Below are 21,376 nucleotides of genomic sequence, written 5' to 3' on the forward strand. Positions count from 1 at the left end.
TCGCCTTGTGTGACATAGCCCAGTAGCAGCCTGTGGGTTTCTCTCGAGAACAAGTGCCAGCCACTCCAGGTGCCTAGAGAGGTTGGGACAGCAGAGTCCAGGATGTTCTCAGCAAGTAGATAGGACTCAACTCCCCAGCAGCTTAGCCTGATTGGCTGCTTCCCTGGCACAAGGTGTGTAGGTCACAGCGCTGTCTTGGGACAAGGACTGCCCCGCCTGCACCTTCGGTATGCTCCTGCCCTGGGTGGGTTGCACCGTGCAGACAGTGTGCTCTGCAGCAGCTGTAACCCCCCGCTCCACCTGCGCTTGTGTCTGAAAGTCTGTGCAAGAGGGCAGGGACCTCTCCAGACGCCAGAGGTTACGTCTCCACCTCAGCTGCTGTGCTCAGCCAGGTGGTCACTGCTTTCAGAGCCGGGCAAGGTGGGCCCCTCTAAGTGGGCCATATCTTAGGCCTTTTGAGCCACCTAACAGTGGGACAAGATCAAGGTCCTGGGTGGCCATGCCACGCCCCCACCCTCTGCTGGTGCTAGGAAAGTGTCCCAAAAGGGAGGAGTCCATAAGGGAGTCCTACTGGCCACTCCTGGTAATGACGCACAAAGGGGTGTAGGGCCCCTGGACTCCTGCACCACAGGATGCTTGTCTTTCCTGACAGCACTTGCAGGCCAGCCAAAAAGGGCCAGAGGACGCAGCCTTAAACGCACTCTAGCACCTGGACTTGGAATCAACATGGTCCTGTTGGGGGCTGGCCCACTGTGTGCCCCGCGGGCCAAATGCAGGCCTGTGCCAACATCTGTGAAGCCTGGTGATCAGCCTGAGGACAGTGGCCTGGGACCTCCACAAAACCTGAGCTGGAGTCAGTCCTGTAAATGCACGCATGTCTGAGAAATTAATCACAGACAGCCAAGGAGCCTTCGCCAATACGGCAGTTGCTTCCAATCAGACAGCCTCCTGGTTTTGCTTCCAGGCTGGTCAGCAGGGCTGCTGACCGCGTGGGCTTGATGCTGCTCACAAGCCATGTGTGCTTGAATCACCTTCAGAGTGCTCATGTGCCCGTTTACCTTGTGACAGGCATAAGAACTAAGAAGGGTTTTTACATTTTTCAGTGGTTGGGGGTGGCGTGGGGAAAGACTATTTTGTGACATTTGAAAATTATATTGAAATCAGATTTCAGTGTGACCAAATAAAGGTTCTTGGAACACAGCTGGCCCTTTGCTTGCAGGGTACCTCTGACTGCCTGGCAGTCCTGCCTCCAGCCTTTGAGGGGTTATTTTCCCTCTGTTCTTAGTGTGTTTTGTTCACTTAAGTGTCCCAGGATAACCAAAAATTCAATAGAAGTAAATCTCAAGCCCTACATTCCAGCCGGGAATACTGGCTGCAGAAGTATTGGGTGAGGCATCTCCTTAGCTGCATGAAAAAGGTTTGTGCTATTAGCTGTGTCGCCTGACGACATTGTGGTCAAACTGCTGCTGCATGGGTTTCAGATCCCAGAACACGTGTGTGTGTGTGTGTGCTGGGAGGAGAGGAGAGGGCTGCCTGCCAGGTGTGGGAGTTCTGGACTATTCTACTTCGAAGCTGTATTTCCCAATTGGGGCTTCAGGAACAGTAAACTCATTTTAAGAATTTCTGGGAATTTGTTGGCACTCCAGTAGTCAGGACTCAGCTTTCCCCTAGATCCCACAAGACGCCCAGCATGACCAAAGAAAATCTCCAGAACACTTACAGAATAGATTCTAAAATACTTTGGATTTCTCTTTTGGAGACAATAAATTAAACTCATAATTCTAACCTGAAATTTGTCTTAATTATCAGATAAGCTTTATGATACTTTGCGCATTCTGGAAGCTTCACCAATAAAGTGGGGTGTCTGTGCAGAGTGCAGTGGGTTTTCACATCTGTGTGTCCCTTGGTGGATGTGGCCTGCACTAAAGCCCAGGGAAAGTTTGTTGAATGAATGCTGTGTTTGAGGTACATCCAGGGTTTGAGGTGAAGCTTTCCAGGCCCACAGATGAGAGAAAATGCTCCAGCGCCAAGAGTTTCCACAGAGGTCTACATGAGGTCAAACACCTGCTCTCTGTCAGGTCTTGTTCTTGTCTTGGGGACAAGGGGGCAGGGCCAGCCGAGCCTCCAAGTGGAGACCGAGCATAGGTGTGGCGGCCAGCGCTCTGCAGCCTGGGGGAGCCCTGCGGGCACGCAGGGAGGCGGGCATTTAGAGCCACCCTCACCCCACCTGGTTTTCCATGGCCCTGGAGCTAAGAGTGGTTTTTCTGGGTTTGACTGTGCTGGGTCACAGTTGGGGCACACAGGATCTTTTAGTTGTGGCATGCAGGATCTAGATCCCTGACCAGGAATTGAACCGGGGGCCCCTGCACTGGGAGTGTGGAGTCCTAGACACTGGACCACCAGGGAAGTCCTAAGAATGGCTTTTAAATGGTTAGAACAAATTTTGTGACATGAAATCAAAATTTCAGTGTCCACAGGACATTTTATTGGGATACAATCATGCAATTGTTTTCTCTGGCTGATTTTGAGCTATAGTGGCAGAGCTAACAGAATCATGACCTGAAAGGCTAAAATATTCTCTAGCCATTTAGAGAAAAGGTCACCACACCCAATGCAGGTGAGGAGGGCCACCTCTGCTGGCCTGCAAGCCTGTGCCCCACAGCTGGAGGGACCTTCTCCAGCTGGATCACATCCACCTTGCAGCACACAGTAAAGCCAGAGGCTGTGCGCGGTCTCGAGGCTGGTGGCCCTCATTACCTGGCTCCATTCAGCGCCAGGCGCCAGCAGTCCCAGGAACAGCCAGCTGCCCGTCCTCTGCTTCTCACGAAAACCTCTCTGTACAGTGATGCCTGTGTCACTGCCCATGTGCGCCTCCTTGAGACAAGCACGAGGGCTCACAAATGGACAACCTGGGGTTGGCAGCATTAAAGCTGTCAAGAGCTCATCGGAGACCAAGGCGAGGGGTCAGCGTAGTCAGGGCCCACCACATCCAGCCTCCCAAGGATGGAGGTCAATGTTCTGGTCCAGGCATTCCTGACCAGTGACTTAAAAGGCACAGATGGCGACTTCTGGGGATGGGGGAGAAAAGCAGGTGAGCAAGCAGAGCTCTGCACCCCCAGTTAGCGGCCTGGACCCCTCAAGGGTGGAGATGACAGCATGTATAGACACGGAGCCTCAGAGGGGCCCCATACCCACTGAGTCTGCTGATCCTCCAGGGCCTGGGAAGGGGACTAGCAAGGTGGACACCCACATGGCTGACTGGGGAGACAGCTGGACTTCCCTGGCCGGGAGCACAGGGACAAAGAGGTCTCTGTAGCCTGGCAGGCAAAAGGGTGTGCAAACCGTAGTCCTGATGCGCGGGGCTCCGAGCCTCGGTTAGAAAAGCACCCCTGCCTGCCAGAGGATGAGGTGGGCTTCAGTTGAGAGCTCTTGTCCTCCTCCAGGGTCCCTCGGGAAGGGACCCTGTGTGTGTTCCTGCCAAGCACGTGCCTTAAAATCATGGAATCATAGCCACAGGGTCCTTCTGTGGCAGTGGAGCTCAGAGCTGGGGCACCTGGGCCAGGCTTGGACTCCAGGCCTTGTTCCTGGTTGCACCACTGAACTTTACTATGCTAACCAGCAAAACAGACACCCCCCAGCCTGTGGACTTCTATCCTGAACGCATGTCCTCACTCTAGAGCCAGCAGCCTCAGGGGATGGGAGCTGGCATGGAGCACCTCTCTTGCCACCAGGTTCACATGCCCAGAGAAGTCAGTGGATGGACAGGTAGGAAGGGAAGGTTGGCGGAGAACCAACCACCAGCTCCCCCATAAGCTGTGTGTCCTTCGGCAAGACTCAAACTTCTCTGCACTTCGTCACCATGTCGATGCCTTTGAGTTAACGGGTTAACACGAGCCTGGCGGAGTGCCTGCACCTGGTGGTTCCTTCCATCTAGACCTTCTCCCCACTCGGCTGCGTCGTCAGGGCCTGGCCTATAGGGGGCGCGCAAGGACGTGCTTTGGGAAGTTACGGAGGTAATGTTCAAATCTGGTCAAGAGGGTTTCTCCATGGCTGTCTACGGGCAAAGGAGCTTTTTTTATTTTTAGTTTTGTTTGCTTTTATTTTTTAGGATTTTCCAAACATATCATAACAAGTACATATTTCTAACACATGCCTGACGGTTGAGGAAGAAGTCACAGCAAAGAGAGCCTCCATCACTGGTTGAGGGAGACGTGGTGCTCAGCTTACTGTGCAGGTCCTTGTGAGCAGGCCTAGGCAGCAGCGAGGATGGCCCAGTCCAGCTCCTGTCCTCAGGGAAGAAGGGCCCAGGCTGCTGGCTGATGCTGGAGACACGGGGAGTCCGCAGCCCTCGGCTGAGCTGGGACTGAGCCGCATGTGGGGCCTGGCTAGAGAAACCCCAGCTCTGAGTGCGGCCCCCGGGGCACCTCCTCTTCTCTGTCCCTTTGGCCCAACTTGCTGGGACCCTCGCTCAGGGAAAGGCCTAATTAATCAAGATCATGGGAGCATTCTGGAAACAGCACAGAGGAAACACTGCTGCTTTTGATGGGTTCTGGCACAGAGTGGGGACAGAAAGAGGGTGCTGGGGAAGGCCAGGGGCTTCCATCACAGACATGGCAGGATGCCAGGTGGGCACCCAAACCCAATTGCTATTTTTCAGAGGAAGTTCCTGCCTGATGCTTGGGCCTATTAATCCTACCAAGCTGTGACCTGGTTTCCTGGTAGAGCAAACCATAGAGGCAGGGACACCGCCAGGCCCCTACCAGGGGCGCAGTTATGCTGAGGGGACAGGGCTGGTCAAGGGCTCTGCACACTGCTGCCAGAGAGGCCTGTGCACCCCCCCTCCCCAGCACTCTTCAATTGCTGAAGCCCAATCCCCTGCTGAGCCTGTATTTTAAAATGTGGCCTCAAAAAAATAAAAATAAATTTAAAAAATTTTTAAAAATGTGGCCTCCAGGGAGGTGATTAAGGTTGGATGAAGTCATAAACATAGGGCCCTGATCCCACAGGACTGGTGCCCTTTTTTTTTTTCCCCATATATTTTTATTAGTTGGAGGGGACTGGTGCCCTCTTAACAGGAGAAGAGCTCTCTCTCTCTCTCTCTCTCTCACACACACACTCATACACTGTCACATACTCACACACACATGCATACACATGCACAGAGGGAAGTCCAAAAGTGGGCGGAGAGGCCTCACCAGGACCTGACCGTGCTGGCACGCTAACCCCAGCCTCCAGAACTGCGAGCAAGTCATTTCTGTTGTTCAAGCCACTTGGTCTATGGCGGTCTGAGCTGCCTGAGCCACCCAGCCACAGACACCTGGGCGAGGCCCCCACTCCCCTCTCTGCTGCCACCACCAACTCCAGACTCCTCACCCCCATTCTGCGGCCTGCCCTCTTCAGTCCACACAGTATCTGGTGTGATCCTCTAACACGACTATCGCATCACACGCATTTCACTCAGAGTTGAGCCGAGTTCCCAGAGAGGCCCCGGGCCTGCCCCTGCGCCTCCACTCACCTCCTCCCACTTGGCCGCAGCCCCACGCCCACAGGCTTCCCCTCCGTGCAGCATCCCTGCCTCCTCTTGGCTCTGGAACCACATCCTCAGGAGACCCACCCCAAGACCCAATTTAAAGTGCAGCCCAGCTCTCCCACTGTCCTGTCTCCCATCTCTGGAGGCGGCTGCGCCTCCTGCAGCACCCACCCTCTCCTGGGCTACGCTGCTTGTTTTTATTACACATTCCTCCCCGCACCCCCTCCACTAGAATGCGCTTTAAGGTCAAGGATTTAAGATGGGGAATGAAATGTGCACCCTGAAACACAGGGTTCCCAAGAGCAAAGGAGCAACAGTTTGGATGCTGAACAGCCTGTGTCCTCACAAAGGCCTTGGCCTGAACCCCGGACCACATGTGGGCCCACCAGCGCAGTGGGTGCCCTTACCTGGCAGAAGACCGACCGACCGCTGTGGAGAGGGCGCACGTGGTTTGATGCCTACCCAGGAGGACCTATTTTTTATTAACAGTTGCTTTACTTTCAAAAAAAAGGGAAAGACATAGCTGTCTACTTCACTTAGAGAAAGACATGGTTACACTCCCTCACTGGAGCGCCATGTCAGAAGGGCGGACTTCGCTCTGGAAAGCCCATCTGAGGCAGCCGCCTCAGCGACCAGAAGGCATTGGCGGGAGGCTCCGTCCTGCAGCTTGCGCTCGCACCTCTTCTCCAGCTCGGCCATCTCCTTCAGGACCAGGGCCACAGCAAACCGCAGCTCCTGGAATTTGGCCGTGGGAACCTCAAAGTGGAGGGCAGACCCATCCGAGAGCTTCAGGTGCATCAGGACACTGGGCTGCAGGGAGCGGGCCAGGGCGCTGGTGGAGATGGCCACGTCCACCCTCCACCGAAAGTCAGCGACGTGGGGCAGCCGGGCCCCCTGCTGCCTGGCCACAGAGTCGAGGAGAGGCCGCTGGCTACCAAACACCACACTGGCCAAGTCCACAACCAGGTCTTGGGGGATGCCAAGCTCCTGGAGCTGGTTCTTGAAGGCGTCGGGCTTCAGGCTGGCTGGGGGCAGCCGGAGGGCCTGCTGGAGCAAGGTGTGTGTGCCAGCTATCAGGGCACCCAGCTGCTCCTCAGGCAGGTCAGCACCAGCCCTGAGGTGCCGCACGGCCTCCCGGCAGTCTTCTCCCTGCAGGCTGCTGACCACCAGCTTCAGCAATTTTCTGAACGTGGCCCTGTCCAAGTCCCCCAGGAGCCGGGGCATTGCTGCCACCTCTGGGGGCAACTGGGCCCCCAGGAAACTCACGCAGTCACTGTGACTGTCACCAGGGCGATGCAGGTGTGCAGCAGCAGGACCCACAGCAGACATCGATGCTTCCTGCTCTTTGACAGGCAGCCTAGTAGGTCTCAGCTGAGCCGGCCTGGAAGGGGTGCGAGAGAAGCCCAGTGACCCCCACACCCTTTGGGCCAGTGAATGAGGACTGACAGGGTCTCCACCTCCCGGATGCTGATGGTATGAACCACTGATGACAGTCAGTGTGACCGGAGGTGCCCTGGAAACACGTGGCAGAAGGCCCTCTCTAGTCCCTGAAAGAGGGGAGGCAGAAAACAGCTGAAAATGGAAATGAGGTGAGGATAAGAAAAGGAAGAGAACCAGGAAAAGGAGAGCACACATTAGTTCTTCAAATAAACATCGGATTAAAGAATGAAAGAGAAGCGAGGTCCAGAGAACACAAGGACACAACAGCCACTGTCACTGCCGACTGAAGCCATTCATCTACTCTGCCTCCGCGCCTCGCGCGGCTCTGCCACCAACAAAGAAACCAGGCGCAATCACTCAGGTCGAGGATCAGAACTCAGGCTCGTTCACTCAGAAGTCCCTTCGGTTTTCGCACAGCACTGGGGGACCAGATGGCGCCTCTCAGGCAGAAGGGGCTAAGGCGCACGCGGCAGCAGAGGTGGGGGCAGTACCTGAGAGGTTACCTGAAGGCCGGCAAGACGCCCCACCCCTCGTCCTGCAGGAGCACCCCGCGCACCGCAGCCGCACCGAGTGCCGAGCAGAGCCGTCCTCAGTAAGGCGGCCCGGGAGAAAGGGGGGCTCTCCAGGCTTCCTCGTACCCCGCTCCCCGGGAAGGCCTAGCGCCCCTCACCCTGGCCGTCAGCGACAAGCCACTGCCGGAACTCCGGGTTTTCCTTCAGGGCCTGGTCTGTGCCGGGACAACCTTCCACTGCCCCGCCGCCGGCCGCTCGGGCTCCACTCCGGGGAGGCCAGTGCGCTGCCTCCAGGCTCGAAGGAAGGAGCCCCCGAGGCGTCCTCCAAGCTTCGCCGGAGCCACCGCCCCACCAGCGGTCCGCGACCTTCGGCCCCGCCCCGAACTACAGTATCGGCTTCCTGCCTCCCGGGTGCTCGCCGTTCCGCGGGCAGAGCAGCCCTCTCCCACCCTGCAGCCCGCTCCCCGCGCCGCCTCCGAACCTTACGCCCGATCCCGAGCCCGGAGCAGCACCGCGAATAGCCAGAAGCAGGGCCTGGTTCCCGGAACCGACTGGGAGGCGACGCTCGCCACGCCCTACCCCTCTCCACGGGCCGCTCTAGGGCTGCTGGAGGACTGTTCTTGGTGCTCCGCCATCGGAGGGGCGAGGCCCAGGCGCCGCGTCCGCGGGAAGCTCTGCGGTTTCCGCGGCCAGCTCTGAGGTTTCCGCGGCCGGCTGTGGACCGAAGAGACGCTGTCGGCTCTGGGGTGTGGGGGCGCGGGAGGGGGTGAGTGTAGACTCTGGGCCGCGAGGCTCGCCTGCACAAAAATGTGAGCGAGCTTCGCCTCTCAGTTGTTCTCTTTGAATGACGGAGTGTGTGCATTTATCTCCATGGAGTGATATTTTAGAAGTCAATGAGGAACGTTCCTTGGCGTTCTGGTGGTTGGGACCTCGGCGCTTTCACTGCCTTGGCTCAGGTTCAAGACTCTGCAAGCCGCGGGGCGGGGGCCCCCCCAAAATCAATGAAAACAAGGCAGACAAGTCCGCAAAATGAGCAAGGGGGTTGAATAGACATCTTAGAGAAGAACAATATAAAATGCTGGTGAGCACCTGAAGAGATGTTGGGCTTTGCTGGCCATTAAGGAAATGCAAGTGGAAGCCACACAGAGTTGCCATTTCATACCATCAGTGTGGATACAGTCAGACAAATCATGTGTTGAATGTGCCCCACCCCTCAACTCTTATGTAGAAACCCAGTGTGACCCTATTTGGAAATTGAACCTTTTGGGAAGTATTTAGGTTAGGATGGGATTAGTGTCCTGCAGACTTAAAAAAAAAAATTACACAATGTGAGAGTTGTGAGTTAAATTTTATTGGGGGCAAAATGAGGAATACAGCCTGGACAGCATCTCAGATCGCTCTGAGAAATTGCTCCAAAGAGGAAGAGAGGAGGTCAATACATATATGTGACTTTGGTGAAGGGGGAGTATATGTGACAAAGCACATATTTGTTGCAGAAGGTTTCTGCTTGTCACAAGGAGCAGTAGTGACTTGTGAACCAGGAAGGATTTTAGTGCTTTTCTAGATATGAGGAGATACAAGAATTGGGCTCATAAAATCAGCTCCTGAAAATATCTACTCTGAAGACCTGTTCTGCCAGTTTTTCCCAGAGCACAGAGTGCCTCATTTCTGCTCTCCACTCTCAGCTCTTTTCAGAGGGTGTTGAAAATCAGTAGCTCCAGCAGCACATGATTTAATCCTTGAAGAGGTAGATGACAAGTGCCAATTTGTAGTTGACAGCCCTTGAAAAAGAGACAGAGTGGTGACTAGCCCTGTCGACTCTGAGGATGCAACCAAAAGCTGCCCTCTTCCAGAGGATCTTCCTGAGTCAGGGATCAAACCCAAGTCTCCTGCATCTTCTGCATTGACAGCTGGCTACTTTACCACTAGCGCCACCTGGGTAGTCCTGAATGGGGCATGTGCAAGCCTTATTCTCCACCATGGTCTGGCTCACCTTCCCTACTAAATCACAGGTAAAGAGTCTGCAGATGGGAGTTATGGTCTTGGTTGGAGCCCTAGTGTTTGCATTTGTAAAATGAAAGTTAATTTATTTATTTATTTTAATCTCAAATAGCTCTAGAGTTCAGCCAAGGAGGGTACCTCAGGAGCTAGCAAGGCAGGAGCTTTCAAGTGATCCTACTTTTGAAAATTGAAATTAATGATGTCAGGTTTACTGGGACAAGAATGTCAGTAGGAAAATTCACAGTTAAGCACCCCCAGGGCTAAAAAAGAGGAGAGAAATAGAAACCAAAGCTTCAAACTTGGAAACGATGCTGTGGCAGCTCTGGGGTCTTGGCCAACATGGAAACGACAGATTAGGCCCAAGTGACTCCAGGATAGTGGTGGGAACTGAGGCTCCTCCAGCGCTGGAACTCCAGAGGGCCCTTATCCTCTGTGTAAAGATGAATGAGAAAACATTCCATTTCCTTGCACAGAGATGCTGGGCATCTCCATGAACAAAGGAGATGGAGCTGGGAGTGCAAGCAGGCCAAGGTAGCTAGAGTTCAAAGAGAGCAGAAGAAACTACTAATACTGCAAACTGAAGGAAGCATTCACAAACAAGCATTTGGAGATAACAAAAACTTAAAATCATATCTTTCAAAACTAAAAATGAAAATGAATGCCCTCAAAAAAAAAGAAAAGAAAAAAAAGGAAGAAATGCAATGAGTGATCAAATGAAGAAAGGAAACTTTTTAAAAAGTATTTTCAAGCCATATAGCCAACCTACTTCCAGATGGTTCAGGAAAAAAACAAGAAATATAAATGTGGAAAAAGTTAAAATTTGATTAACCTGAATTAAGGTTATCTGGGAGTTCTCTGCATTATTGCAACTTATCTGTAAATTTTAAATTATTTCAAAATAAAAAGGAATCTCTCTGCCAATGCAGGGGACACAGATTGAATCCCTAGTCAGAGAAGATGCCACATGCTTTGGAGCAGCTAAGCCAGTGTACCACAACTATGGAGCCTGTGCTCTGGAGCCCACACGGAAAAAAGAGAAGCCACTGCAACAAGAAGCTACCACTCATTGCAACTATAGAAAGCCCACGTACAGCAATGAAGACCCAGTGCAGCCAAAAACACAAAAAACCACAACTAAATCTATGTGATCCAAAAGCAAGAAATATGGACTTGCAGATGATAGCTATACAAATACCACAACACCTGCTGCTGTTCCCATACTTAGGAAACAAATTCCATGGAGTCAGGAGAAACAAACAAATAAATAAATAAATTGTATCTCAATAATGCTGTTAAAAAAATTTTTTTTTAAGTCAGGCTGTCTTATTTTCCAGGCTCAAAAATCAAAGGATGTCTGAAGGCTGTTAAACATCTCAGCAGCCGGCCTTCTGCAGGGGAGGAATAAGAGTGGGTGTGGGTGCCACCAGTCACCTCTAAACTTCCTAGGACCAATGGAGCTGAGCCCCTGGCCCTGTCAGAGGACTGCAGGGTGACTTGGGCCAAGCTTCTCAATTCTGTGCCCAGCTCCACCTGGAAGACAGAATTATGACAGTGCCTACAGGAAAGGAAAAATTAAGCCAAGCCTAGTATGCAGAGGTGCATTTTGTGTGATGGAATATTCAAGAAAATTAGAGATACCAAGGGAACATTTCATGCAAAGGTGGGCACAATAAAGGACAGAAATGATATGGACCTAACAGAAGCAGAAGATATTAAGAAGAGGTGGCAAGAATACACAGAACTATACAAAAAATGTTTTAATGACCCTGATAACCACAATGGAGTGATCACTCACCGAGAGCCAGACATCATGGCATGCGAAGTCAAGTAGGCCTTAGGGAGCATCAGTAGGAACAAAGCTAATGGAGATGATGGAATTCTGGCTGAGCTATTTTAAATCCTAAAAGATGATGCTGTGAAAGTGCTACACTAAATATGCCAGCAAATTTGGAAAACTCAGCAGTGGCCACAGGACTGGAAAAGGTCAATTTTCATTCCAATCCCAAAGAAAGGCAATGCCAAAGAATGTTCAAACTACTGCACAATTGCACTCATCTCACACGCTAGCAAAGTAATGCTCAAAATTCTCCAAGCGAGGCTTCAACAGTACGTGAACTGAGAACTTCCAGATGTTCAAGCTGGATTTAGAAAAGGCAGAGGAACCAGAGATCAAACTGCCAACATCTGCTGGATCATAGAAAAAGCAAGAGAATTCCAGAAAAACATCTACTTCTGCTTCATTGACTATGCTAAAGCCTTTGACTGTGTGGATCACAACAAACTGTGGAAAATTCTTAAAGAGATGGGAGTACCAGACCACCTTACCTGCCTCCTGAGAAATCTGTATGCAGGTCAAGAAGCAACATTAGAACCAGACATGGAACAATGGACTGGTTCAAAATTGGGAAAGGAATACGTCAAGGCTGTATATTGTCACCCTGCTTATTTAACTTATATGCAGAATACATCATGCAAAATGCCAGACTGGATGAATCACAAGCTGGAATCAAGATTCCCGGGAGAAATATCAATAACCTCAGATATGCAGATGATACCACCCTTATGGCAGAAAGCAAAGAGCAAATAAAGAGTCTCTTGATGAAGGTGAAAGAGGAGAGTGAAAAAACTGGCTTAAGCCTCAACATTCAGAAAACTAAGATCATGGCATCTGATCCCATCACTTCATGGCAAATAGATGGGGAAACAATGGAAACAGTGACAGACTTTATTTTCTTGGACTCCAAAATCACTGCAGATGGTGACTGCAGCCATGAAATTAAAAGACACTTGCTCCTTGGAAGAAAAACCATGACCAACTTAGACAGCATATTAAAAAGCAGAGGTATTACTCTGCCAACAAAGGTCCATCTAGTGAAAACTATGGTTTTCTAGTAGTCATGTATGGATGTGAGAATTGGACCATAAAGAAGGCTGAGCACCGAAGAATTGATGCTTTTGAACTGTGGTGTTGGAGAAGACTCTTGAGAGTCCCTTGGACTGCAAGGAGATCCAATCAGTCCATCCTAAAGGAAATCAGTCCTGAATATTCATTGGAAGGAATGATGCTGAAGCTGAAACTCCAATACTTTGGCCACCTGATGCGAAGAACTGACTCATCAGAAAAGACCTTGATGCTGGGAAAGATTGAAGGCAGGAGGAGAAGGGGACGACAGAGGATGAGATGGTTGGATGGCATCACCAACTCAGTGGACATGAGTTTGAGTAAACTCTGGGAGTTGGTGATGGACAGGGAGGCCTGGTGTGCTGCAGTCCATGAGGTCTCAAAGAGTTGGACATGACTGAGCTACTGAACTGAACTGAACTGAACTGACTCTCTCCAAGGTCATAAAGATTCACCTCTCTCTATTTTTTCTATTAGTATCTTGGTTTTACTTTCTTCTACTTTTCATATTTATGTAGATAATGTGTTGGGAATCCAATTTTATACATATTAAATGTGGATTCAGCTTCCTCTTTCTTCATATAGTTCCTCATGAAATAATATATTTTAAAAAATAATATATTAAATAATCATGGAGAAGGAAATGGCAACCCACTCCAGTATTCCTGCTTGGGAAATCCCATGGACAGAGGAGCCTGGGGCTACAATCCAAAAGTTAGCCAAGAGTCTGACACAACTGAGTGACTAAACAACAAAAAATGAAAAGTAAGTGAAATTTTATATTCTTTAGTGTGTGTATTTTAAGTCATTTATTAGTTCCTCTTCTATTAGTAAAATTACAGAAGTAATGCATTTGCATCGAAACCAATGAAACAATGCCAATGGAAAAAAAAAAACTTAGTATCTCTGCTTCTCTCCATTCCTCACTCCCTCTTTCTGTGTCCATTTCCTTTTGAGTAATGTCTGCACCTCGTGTATCTCCCCCGTATATTTCTTCATGCTTAAACATTAACACAAATTATTTTAGTATATTTTTTGCCCAAAAAGTGGATGATACTTTATACATTTCTCTGTAATTTTCTTTTTTACATACAACTGTACATTTTGGATTTTCTTTTGAGTCAGTAAATGATGACTGAACTTAGTTGTTTTAATGGTTGGAGTATATTCCACACTCTGCTTGTACTGATACCTATTCAACTACAGTATTTCCCCAGTTGTGATATTTCAGATTGTCTCTTTTCCATTTAAAATTAGTGCTGCAATAAACAGTCACATATTAAAATCATAATAATAATATATTAAATAATCAATCTTTCCCCATTAGTTTTTATACATTAGTGAGATTCTGATTCTTTTTTTCTGTCCCATTTGTCTAATTGTGTTCCTGGGCCTATCAGGTACCATTGCTTTGGAGTAGCTCCTAACATCTGGTAGAGTACCTGCCTGCTGAATGTCCTCCTTCAAAACTGAACTAGCAGGAACTTCCCTAGCCGTCCAGTTGCTAAGACTGTTTGGTCCCAATGCAGAGGGCTTGGATTTGATCCCTGGTCAGGGAACTAGATTCCACCTGCTGCAACTAAATAAATGGTGTAAAAAAATAAAAAACTGAACTAGCTATTTGTAGACCTTTATTCTTCCATGTGTATTTTTAAAATATGTTTTTCATAGTCCTGAAAATAATCTTACTAGAATTTAGATTTTTAATATTTTGTTTTTTTTAGACCACTTTAGTGAGGATTGACATCTTTACAGTTTTATGCCATCTGGTCCATGAACATAGTATGTTTCTCCATTTATTTAGGCTTTCTCTTAAGATACTTTGATATAGTTTTTAAGTGTCATCTGTAAAGGTTTTATATATTTTTAATTTGCTTAATTTCCACATGGTTTATAGCTTCTGTTGGTGAAGTGAAGGGCATTTCACTTTCCATCATATTTTCCAGTTGGTGGTTTCTCAACTGGTTTCTCTTTGTAGAGAACCATGTTGGGTTTTGTGAGCAGATCTTATTGAACTTACTGATTCTGATACTTTGTTGTCTGTATATTTTCTGTGTAAAATTTCAAAGTATCTTCAATTTTTGATACTTCAGGTTATTCTTTTCTAATCTTTAGGCTCTTTTTTTAAATTTTATTGTTGCATTGGCTGAGCACACCCACCTACCCCCCAAACCCCCAACTGTTAGTTAGCAGCTTTTCTTTTTTTTTAACATTTATTTATTTGGCTGTTCCAGGTCTTACTTGTGGCGCCTGGGATCTTCAGTTTCTGTTGTGGCATGCAGGATCTTTAGTGGCAGCATGCTAACTTTTAGTTGGGGAATGTGAACTCTTATTAGCCACAGCATGTGGGATGTAGTTTCCTGACAAGGGACTGAAACTGGGCCCTCTGCATTGGGATCATAAAGTCTCAGCCACTGGACCACCATGGAAGCCCCAGTTAGCATCCTCTCTTGCTCCTGATCTTAAAGGGTTTACATCCAAATATTCTTCATTGAAAATAATTTGTGTGGTATTTTGGTAGCCTTTGTCCAGTTCATAGTTTCTTTTTTATTCTCAGCTAGGAATTTTTAATCATACAGAGATACTGACTTTTATCAACAATAAAGAGGAGGTGATTTTATCCTTAGTCTGAGCATATGATAAATTACACTGATAGATTTTTCTGATGTTATATTATTCTTACATTCTTGCATATACTTCTGTATTTTTGTATTTTGACATTCGGTTAACAGTTTTTATGTAGGAATTTCACACATGTGATTACAAATAAAATGAGCCTTATTTGTCCCAAAATCCCGACTAATGCATTCCTCCCTCACTTCCCCTTTGGTAACCATAATATTGTTTCTATGTCTGTGAGTCTGTTTCCGTTTTGTAAATAAGTTCATTTATATATTTTTAAAAAATATTTGTTTATTTATTGGCAGTACCATGTGGCTTGTAGGATCTTAGATCTCTTACCAGGGATTGAACCTGGGTCACTGCAATGAAAGCACCAGGTTGAAACCACTGGACCACCAAGGAATTCCCTGTATCATTTATATATTTATTTAATTTTCCCATATCAGTTTTTTAGACCCACAAATAAGTGATATCATATGGTGTTTGTATCTTTCTCTGGCTTACTTAACATAATATGGTAATCTCTAGGTCCATCCGTGTTGCTGCAAATGGCATCATTTTATTCTTTTTTATGACTGAATAATATTCTATTCCCTGGAATAGGAAATGGCAACCCACTCCAGTATTCTTGCCTGGAGAATCCCATGGACAGAGGAGCCTGGCAGGCTACAGTCCATAGGGTCACACAGAGTCAGACATGACTTAGCACAGCAGCAATATTCCATGTGTGTGTGTTTGTGTGTGTGTGTGTGTGTGTGTGTGTGTATACCACATCTTCTTTATCCATTCATCCCAAATTAATAGTGTGGGATTAACCGATACTACTATATATAAAATAGGTAAACAACAAGGACCTACTGTATAGCATAAGGAACTATACTCAATATCTTGTAATAACCTATAATGGAAAAAAATCTGCAAAAATTTGTATAACAGAATCATTTTGCTATACAATTGAAACTAACATTACATTGTAAATTAACTATATTTCAATAAAACAAAACAATATAATGATGAAAGTGAAAGTGTTAGTTGCTCAGTTGTGTCAGACTCTTTGTGACCCCTTGGACTGTAGCCCACCAGGCTCCTTTGTCCATGGAATTCTCTAGGCAAGAATACTGGAGTGGGTTGCCATGCCCTTCTCCAAGAGATCTTCCCAACCCAGGGATCAAACCTGGGTCTCCCACATTGCAGGCAGATGCTTTACCATCTGAGCACCAGGGCAGCCTGATATGATGCTGAGGTGCAGGCAAGTCTCTGTGGAGAGCGGTTGTCTGGGGGCCTGAGGACCTGGCAGGAAGAAGTGGAGTCAAAGGAGGGGCTTTGTTTTTAAATATTTATTTATTTGGCTGCGCCGGGTCTTAGCTGCAACACGCAGAATCTTTGATTTTCATTGCCGTATGTGGAAGCTTTGATTTCAGCTCGTGACCTCTTACTTACAGAACGGGAAATCACGGTTGCAGCATGAGGGGTCTAGTTCCCCAACCAGGGATCAAACCTGGGCCCCTTGCTTTGGTAGTGCAGTCTTAGTCACTGAACCGTCAGGGAAGTTACGGGTTCTGTGTTTACAATGAGAAATATCAGACTGTCTTTGTATGCACATCCAAATAATATTAATAAAACACAGAGAGACAAACAGATAAGGCAGGAGAGGAGACAGCTGAACAAAATCTTTGAGAATGGAAGAGGGAGTAGATTCCAGTTCATCAGAGGAGCGCCTGCCTTGGATGGAAGCAGGGAAACACTGCCTGCCCATTTTCAGGAGGGAAGGTGGAGGGCAGGGATGGATGTGGGCAGGCCTTTGGGTTTGGTGAAAAGGCTTTTCTTGTGTCCGAGAGGCTCAGCTGTGCTGAGTTCCTCAGTCATAGCCAACGCTTTATGACCCCATGGGCCATAGCCCACCACGCTCCACTGTCCATGGGATTCTCCAGGCAAGAATGCTGGAGTGTGTTGCCATTTCCTTCTTCAGGGGTTTTTCCTGACTTAAGAATGGAACCTGAATCTCCTGCATTGCAGGTGAATTCTTTACCATCTGAGCCAGCAAGGAGGCTCTACTAGAGAGGCCTAAGAAATACCTGTGTTCTATATATGGAATTTAGAAAGATGGTAACGATAACCCTATATGCAAAACAGAAAAAGAGACTCAGATGTATAGAACAGACTTGTGGAGTCTGGGAGAAGGCAAGGGTGGGATGTTTCAAGAGAACAGCATTGAAACATGTATATTATCTAGGGTGAAACAGATCACCAGCCCAGGTTGGGTGCATGAGACAAGTGCTCGGGGCCCGGTGCACTGGGAAGACCCAGAGGGATCGGGTGGAGAGGGAGGTGGGAGGGGGGACCGAGATGGGGAATACATGTAAATCCATGGCTAATTCATTTCAGTGTATGACAAAAACTACTGTAATGATGTAAAGTAATCAGCCCCCAACTAATAAAAATAAATGGAAAAAAAAAAAAAAAAGAAATACCTATGTTCACTTTGGAAGGTGGGAGACTTACCCTCTGTAGGAAAATCACAGAATTGCCAAGAAGGTATAGTGCTCCATCTGAGTTTAAAGTGAAGCCAGCCAGCTTAGTTATGTGGTTTCTGCAGTACTTGTCATGGAGAACGTGGGGTTCATCCAAACTGGGCTCTCTCAGGTGTACACAGTGGAGGGGAGCTAGAGACACAAGGGAGTAGAGACCACTGTCCTGTCCATGGGAGTTCAGCATGAGGATGGGCCAAAAGGGAAGCCAGAGTGGTGACAGGTCGGGATCAGGGAGCCAGCAGGCAGAGAACTGCAGGAGCAGAGCACTGAGGGAGTGAACCGAGAGCTCCCGAGCTTGAGCTTTCAGCCTTCGTAGGTCCTGGTGTTGAAGGATCTGGGCTGTGGCCACAGAGTGGTGTGGGCTTCTGTGTTTCGTTGTGAGAGTTTCAGGCTGGTTAGAATCTATCCGTACCAACATGGAAGTCAAATACTACAACTTCTGGAAATGAATATTGTCTATGTAATAACCATTTTTTTAAAAGCCTGAAGAACAGGCTAAACGCAGGTTAGAAAACGCTAAAGAGAACAATGGTGAAACCAAACTGAGCAATTACGAGGTTAAGATGACAGAGCAAACAGAGAAAATCTTAGAGACATGGAGGACACAGGCCGTCCAGTTTATCTGACAGACACATAGGGAGGTCCCATAGGATGGAAGAGTCGATATTTTAGAGATAATGGTCGGTAACTCTTCAGAATTGAGGAAAAGTGAAATCTTTCCTGGGAAGGTAAAATTACACCAAATCCATACTGACACGTAGGCAATGTCAACCGCACCGTACAGAAGGGGATCGGAAGAATCTCATGGGCGAACGCACTGGCAAGGTCGGCGGCAGTGCAGACGGCAGGGCGGAGAGGGCGCTTCGGTGTCACCTGGCCAGCTGCCGCCCCTCTGCACCCGCTGCACCCTGGGGTACCCGCGCCGGGGACGCCCCCGTCCGCCGGCCACAGCCCAGGATTCCAGCGGACCGCACCCCCGCCTTGGGGGCGGGGCCAGCGCGAGTATACGCCCACCTCCCGGCAGGCCGTGCGCGCCCCCGCCGAACCCCGGCTCCCGAGGTGCCGCGCGCGGCGCACGCGCCAGAGCCCCGCGGCGGCGCCCCCTGGCGGGCAGGGCCGCGCGGCGTGGGGGCGGGGCCGGAGGCGGGGGGTTGCGCTGGTGACGGGAGGACGCGCGGCCGCGGCGGACGGGGCGGTGGACCCGGCCGGCGGCGGCGGCGGAGGAGGCGGGCGCCGAGCGGGCGGCGGCGGCGGCTGCAGTGTTGCGAGCAGCTCCCGCGCGGCGGGCTAGCCGAGATGAGGGGTTATGGCGGCGCGGCCCGCGCGCAACCTGCGGGTGAGAGCGCGGGCGGTGGGCGGCGCGGGCTGGGAAGATGGCGGAGAGGCCGGCGCTGCGGCCCCCGCCCCGCCTCTCGAAGGCCCCCGGCCCAGCCCTTGGGGATTCGAGTCCGAGCCGCCCGAGGGGCGGGCGGGCGGCGGCCGAGGGGGCCCTAGGGCCGGGCGGGGGCCGGGGCCAGGGTGCGAGTGGGTGTGGGGTCAGGCCTGGGGGTGCCGGCGGGTGAGGGTGCCCGGCCCGGGGCTGTGAGCTTGCCCGGCCGAGGGTGGGCGTGAGTGGAGTGCGGAGACTGAGCGCGGGGCGTGGGTGCGGTTCCGGGGCGCAGTCGGAGCCCTGCGGGGCCAGGGAGTCTGAACGCGCGTGGCCGGGTGCCGGCCTTGGCCGCCGGCGCCGCCGATCGGGCCTCTGGAGCGGAGCGAGCAGGGGTGTCTCCGCCTTCCCCCCGGGTCTCCCTCCCGGAACTGGAATTTGCTCGATTGCCCGCGGTTTGCGGGATTGGTGTGGGTGGAGGCGGTGTTCCGTGCGAGGGCCGAGATCGAGGCAGGCTGCGCGCATCTTGGGGGTCAGGACGTCTTTTATTTTAAAACGTGCAGCTGGCTGCGAGGCCGTGGCAACTGTGGGTGTGTTACATGCTGCTCCCACCAGCAGCTGCTGTGGGCGCTGCGCAGCCTTCAGCAGCTGAAATGCGGCGCCCCTCCACCCGCTTCGGTGTCGTAGGGTTCAAGCAAGCCTCCTGTGACCTTTGCAGAAACCTACAGTTGCAAGGCTTCGTTTTCCTCCCCTGCTACAGACAATAGGAGATTTGTCTTTGAAGCTAGCGAGGGGAATTGAACCCTGTACATCCTGGGTGCCTCTGTAAACAGCAGGTGGTTCCCGGTCAGCGGCTCCCCTTTCACAGTGAGCAAGGTGTGTTTTTCCTCGCTGGGGGAGGGGAAGGAAATTTGATAGCTGTGTCTGTAAAGCAAGGAGACTCATTCCGTAAAGCAGCTTGGCGTGGACTCTGTGACCTGAGCCCTAGCTGGGGAATGAGCAGGGTCCGGGTCTCCCTGCCCACACTTTGTCTAGTCAGCTGTCTTGCCCAGAGGCTGGAGAACAGAGGGGAGAAGAGGGCGGGTTCTGGAGCCAGACTGCCTGCCTTTGAGTGGCAGCTCTTCTGTTTCCTGGCTTTGTACTTCCCCTCTGCTTACTCATCTGTAAAATGGGTGGTTGTGGGACTCCCTGAATTCATCGTGCCTGGTACTGTGTCCCTCTTGAGAAAAGTCAGGAGCTATTTATTAAGGCTGCCAAGGTCTGATTTTCAGGACGCACTTGCTGGGTCAGCTGTTTTGTCTTAGTTTAACACTAACTTGAGGTCTTTGGCTCTTTTTTCCTACACAAGCTGGGGAGAAGCATATTTGGAGAAGCAAGTCTTCATAAAGGTAAATAAGGAACAAATCCCACGTGCTTAGATTATCATATAGAACTGTTAAAAAAAATCTTTTTAGAAGAGAAAAGCTTCTGATGAACTAAGCTAGAATCCTGCAGTACTTATTGTTCTAGAAGTTAGGTAGGATTGTTGCTGACAGAAATGAGATGCCGAGCAGTTCTTGGGTAGTTCTCTTCTTGAGTTAAACTACCAGAGCCATTGTTATACTTTTCAGTGTTACACTTGTGACAGAAAAGATACTTTATTAACCAACTCTAAGTAACAGTGAGGGCATAGGCACCAGAAAGCAAATACTTGGCACTGCCAGTGCTGTGATGTTCTGTCTTGCTCAGTGTTGGGAGGAATAACAACTTGCTTCAGAACAGAGTGGAAAAATTTGTCATGTTTCCCAAGGAGATGGTTCACCTTCCCAGATCCTACACTAACTCTGATCACTTCGTCTCATCCCCTTTGTCTCTGTCACACTGAGACAAGGGGGAACCTCCACTTTAAATGGAGTCTTTTGGCATTTGTGGAGTTTAAGGTTGAGAACATTTGATTTTCAGAACAAACGGTAATGAAACAGCTTCTGTGAGCAAATTTCAAAATATCTAAAGATAGATATAAAAACGTCCATTCTGCCTTCTCTCCTGCATATGTGCTGAATGGGCTGCCCTCCAGCAGTAGTAACAGTGAACACGGTGTCTTATGAAGCTTCTACCTGGTTCTTTGGTGCTTTTGAGAAAAATGTCCATGTAATATGTTCTCAGTGAAATACCTAGTTTTAGTAGTAAGTGCCTTTGCTGCGCTTGTTGACTGACCCATGTGGCCGTTTGTTGTGGCTCTTATACGTCCCTCTTCAAGTCAGCTCTGTGGGTGTCCTGTCTGAGAAGCACAGCCCGGAGGTGCAGAGCCCTAGGCCTGGCGACGCCTGGCAGAGCTGAACTGGACAGGCCTGCCCCCAGCCCTCTTCTGATTCTTCCTTGCTCCTCTGGTGCCTGCACCTGCAGCTGTTGGCTCTGCCTCCTGCCTCCTGCACCTGCCTCTCTGTGCCTTCTGCCAGCCCCTGGGACTGCCCTTGATGTTATCTGGCAGCT

The 21,376-nt window shown here is 49.8% G+C and overlaps 2 protein-coding genes and 1 long non-coding RNA gene across 10 annotated transcripts in view; 1 reads left to right on the forward strand and 2 right to left on the reverse strand.

Moving 5' to 3' along the window:
- Positions 1–5,037: 5,037 nt before the first annotated feature.
- On the reverse strand, positions 5,038–8,270 carry COMMD5 (COMM domain containing 5). Of its 5 annotated transcripts, none has more exons than XM_020884452.2 (2): positions 7,964–8,270; positions 5,038–6,911 (listed from the first exon to the last, which is right to left on the reverse strand). In XM_020884452.2, the coding sequence occupies exon 2, from the start codon at positions 6,857–6,859 to the stop codon at positions 6,083–6,085; it is 777 nt and encodes a 258-aa protein (XP_020740111.1). In that variant the 5' UTR covers positions 6,860–6,911; positions 7,964–8,270; the 3' UTR covers positions 5,038–6,082. The 5 variants fall into 5 exon arrangements, with proteins under 5 accessions (XP_020740111.1, XP_020740120.1, XP_070320512.1 ...); XM_020884461.2 differs by having other exon boundaries at positions 5,038–7,077; XM_070464411.1 differs by having other exon boundaries at positions 5,038–7,102.
- Positions 8,271–8,811: 541 nt separating this feature from the next.
- On the reverse strand, positions 8,812–18,535 carry LOC139034087 (uncharacterized). Its single transcript, XR_011486544.1, has 2 exons — positions 17,510–18,535; positions 8,812–9,263 (listed from the first exon to the last, which is right to left on the reverse strand). It is a non-coding gene; the product is annotated as an uncharacterized lncRNA (long non-coding RNA).
- Positions 18,536–18,675: 140 nt separating this feature from the next.
- ARHGAP39 (Rho GTPase activating protein 39) overlaps positions 18,676–21,376 on the forward strand; it is a 54,909-nt gene continuing 52,208 nt past the window's right edge. For 2 of the 4 annotated variants that reach the window (XM_020884134.2, XM_020884142.2), the window contains exon 1: positions 18,676–18,874. In XM_020884134.2, coding sequence (XP_020739793.2) covers positions 18,845–18,874 — 30 coding nt within the window. In that variant the 5' untranslated portion in view covers positions 18,676–18,844. Of the gene's footprint in view, positions 18,875–19,095; positions 19,781–19,816; positions 20,293–21,376 lie in introns of those variants that run through there. The other 2 variants (XM_020884153.2, XM_070464337.1) reach the window with 2 other exon arrangements.

The sequence above is a fragment of the Odocoileus virginianus genome, unplaced genomic scaffold, assembly GCF_023699985.2.
Source record: "Odocoileus virginianus isolate 20LAN1187 ecotype Illinois unplaced genomic scaffold, Ovbor_1.2 Unplaced_Contig_23, whole genome shotgun sequence".
Taxonomy (NCBI): Eukaryota; Metazoa; Chordata; class Mammalia; order Artiodactyla; family Cervidae; genus Odocoileus; species Odocoileus virginianus.

Excerpts from the sequence above, each read along its gene's own strand:
- COMMD5 (XM_020884452.2), bottom strand. The coding sequence starts at position 6,859 with ATGTCTGCTGTGGGTCCTGCTGCTGCACACCTGCATCGCCCTGGTGAC.